General features: G+C 36.4%; 1 protein-coding gene across 1 annotated transcript in view; it reads left to right on the top strand.

The window, feature by feature from the left end:
- Nucleotides 1–2731, top strand: part of LOC107730328 (proprotein convertase subtilisin/kexin type 5-like) — a 62721-nt gene that overhangs the window by 9769 nt on the left and 50221 nt on the right. Inside the window, exons 15-18 of the mRNA XM_016541129.1 lie at nt 696–798; nt 885–1075; nt 1469–1556; nt 1666–1769. Coding sequence (XP_016396615.1) covers nt 696–798; nt 885–1075; nt 1469–1556; nt 1666–1769 — 486 coding nt within the window. The remainder of the gene's footprint in view (nt 1–695; nt 799–884; nt 1076–1468; nt 1557–1665; nt 1770–2731) is intronic.

The raw sequence follows: 2731 nt of genomic DNA on the forward strand, positions 1-2731 counted from the left end.
GGAGATGGGTGAAAAGTCTACTAAGACTCGTTTTGTTTTCTTCTTCTTCTGTTGTTATGTTGCACATTGGCAACATATTAGTGCACTGCTGCCTCTCACTGCTTTCTTAATGTCATTGGTTCCTTTGTGGCTACTTGAATATTTTAAGTAAGTGTCACTCAAAACAGTAAGTAAATTGTTTTATTTGCCTTGAAAGTAGCTGTAACTTAATAAAACCTAGTAAGTATAACAACTAAGTAAAGATAACTAACTAAATCTAAGTAAGGTAAACTATTGGATTTTACAGTGTAGAGTTAATATATTTTACCTTTACCAAATTGCCAACTTAATCATTATAAATGTGTGATTACAAATATATTTAAATAGTACATGACAGACAAGTTTCAAAAGCCAAAAGATGTACTTAAGTCTTAGTAAAGTGGGTCACATAAGTTCAACTAATTACTTTTAATATAAATTTAAACTATAATACATTTTCATGTTATTGTAAATAGCATGTAATTGAGTGAAATATTACATTTGGTTCACACTTAAGTATATTATTTTAAAATATATTATTTCTTAAGTACTCTTTATAAAAAAAAATATGCTAAAGTGTACTTCTTTTGTCACAAGGGCACTTCTTAGTGCCACTGTAAATATATAATTCCTTTGTATATGGAATACCTTTTCATTTCCCTTCTTCTCAATATAAGGCTCTTGTGACCCAGAGTGTAGTGAGGATGGCTGTGAAGGACCTGGACCCTATCAATGTGTTTCCTGCTTGCACTTTTTCCTAAAGTTCAAAAATAACACAAGGTCAGAAAATTTTACTTTTGTACTTTTTTTCTCTCTCTCTCTACTTCAAAAGGTTTTTGATAATACTACACCCTCTCATTTTTCAGGACCTGTGTGTCTGAGTGTCCGAGTGGGTACTGGGGAGATAAGAAGAGGTGTAAAAAGTGTTACTCCTCCTGCAAGTCATGTTTGGGCAGCCGCAGTGATCAGTGCACAGCCTGTAAATCTGGATATCATCTGAATGAGGAAAAGAACAACTGTGTGACCAGCTGTGAGGATGGTTCCTATCTTTACTATGGTAAGAGTGATGCCACCGATTTTGTATCAGTACTGAAAAATAAGCCAGTTACTTGGCTTATACTTCTAAAAATAATACTTTTAAAAATAAAGGTTAAACAACCTTTAACACCCATGGAACCTTTCCATTGCACAAACTGTTCTTCATAATAATAATAATAACAAGAACTACTACTTACACACTAAGTAGAACATTACACTTAACACACTATTTAAAAATGGTTCTTTTAATAACTATTGACTGATAGGTTCTTTGCGGAACCCAGAATAGTTCCTCTATGGTATGAACTTTAAAGAAAAAGAAAGAAATATTGCAAGAGATTTGATGTTATTTAGAGATTAGTTAAGACATACCTTTGACTAATTTTGTGTTATTAATGTTTTTGCCATGCAGAGGAAAACGTGTGTAGAAAGTGTAATATTGAGAACTGTATGAAATGCACCTCAGCCTCCATTTGCACAGAGTGCTCTGATGGCACAAGGTAATGTCTTTTAATGAAATATTTGAACCTTCTGAAATTTCATGACACAATTTAGCCAAGTCTGTTCACTGTAATGAAAGATGACTGTCTCTATCTTCGGCCCTTTCAGTCTGGTGGGCAGCAGATGTCAGAAGAGTTGTGAGGTGGGCCGTTACTACAGTGAGCCGGAGGACTCGTGTGAGCCCTGCCACCCAGCCTGTGCTACATGTGCTGGTACAATCCACAAAAATGCAATACATCATCAATGACATCCCACCAAATGTATTCAGATCAACATGCCTAATCCCTAGAACAGTGGTTCTCAATCTTTTTGGCTCCAAGGCCCACCACATTTATTGTCCACAACAATATTCGAAGGCTAAAATAAATAACTAAAATAATTATAATTCAAATGGGAAAATAATTTCATTTAAGGATTTCAGAAGTTTTAGGAGTTTTTACATTCTTTGGGGTTCCCAACTACTTAACTACTTGATTTGCGTGTCTCTTGCAGTTGATTTTATACATTGGCATGACTTTTCCAGGTCTAAAAATCACACTTTTACAATTAGGCTTCCTCATGCAGTATATCCAGGTTTTCCAAGACAGTGGGAATCCTGGTTCTTCAAAGGAAATAAACAGTTGTTTTAGCTTATTTTAATGCTTGTCTTATATCATTTTGAATCATTTTAAGTACAAGTACTGTTACATTGCTGAAATAATACTCAATTACAAGTAAAAGTACTGGTGTCAAAACAGTACTTAAGTAAAAGTACAAATTACTCTTCTCAAAAACTACTCAGAGTACTAGTTACTAGATCCCTTTCAGTTGGTCACGTTCGACGTCACGTAACTGGGATCTCGCCTGAGAGCCCTATCATCTTCGAGTGTAACTAAACGAGCCAATGCATATTGGCGTGCAAGATTTAAATGCGGAAGCGGGTGCAACGCACATTCAGCTTTTCGCTTCGGAGCCGAGCGGTTGTTGACTGTTCTGCTCAACCTGTCGTTTTCGTGAGAGACTGACGAGCTACGAGTGCACAGGTAGGAGCTTCTCGGAGTGTTGGTGTGACGGCGCGGCAGTGGTGTTTCCCCTGTGCGCTTCAGCACTAAAGAGCAAATTTACCTTAAAGAGCATTCACGGGTGTGTCTTTGTAAAGATGACGGTGTGTCTTTCTAAAGATGCTGTTTCACCC

The sequence above is a fragment of the Sinocyclocheilus rhinocerous genome, unplaced genomic scaffold (genome assembly GCF_001515625.1).
Source record: "Sinocyclocheilus rhinocerous isolate Xijiao unplaced genomic scaffold, SAMN03320098_v1.1 scaffold127, whole genome shotgun sequence".
In the NCBI taxonomy this organism is placed as follows: domain Eukaryota; kingdom Metazoa; phylum Chordata; class Actinopteri; order Cypriniformes; family Cyprinidae; genus Sinocyclocheilus; species Sinocyclocheilus rhinocerous.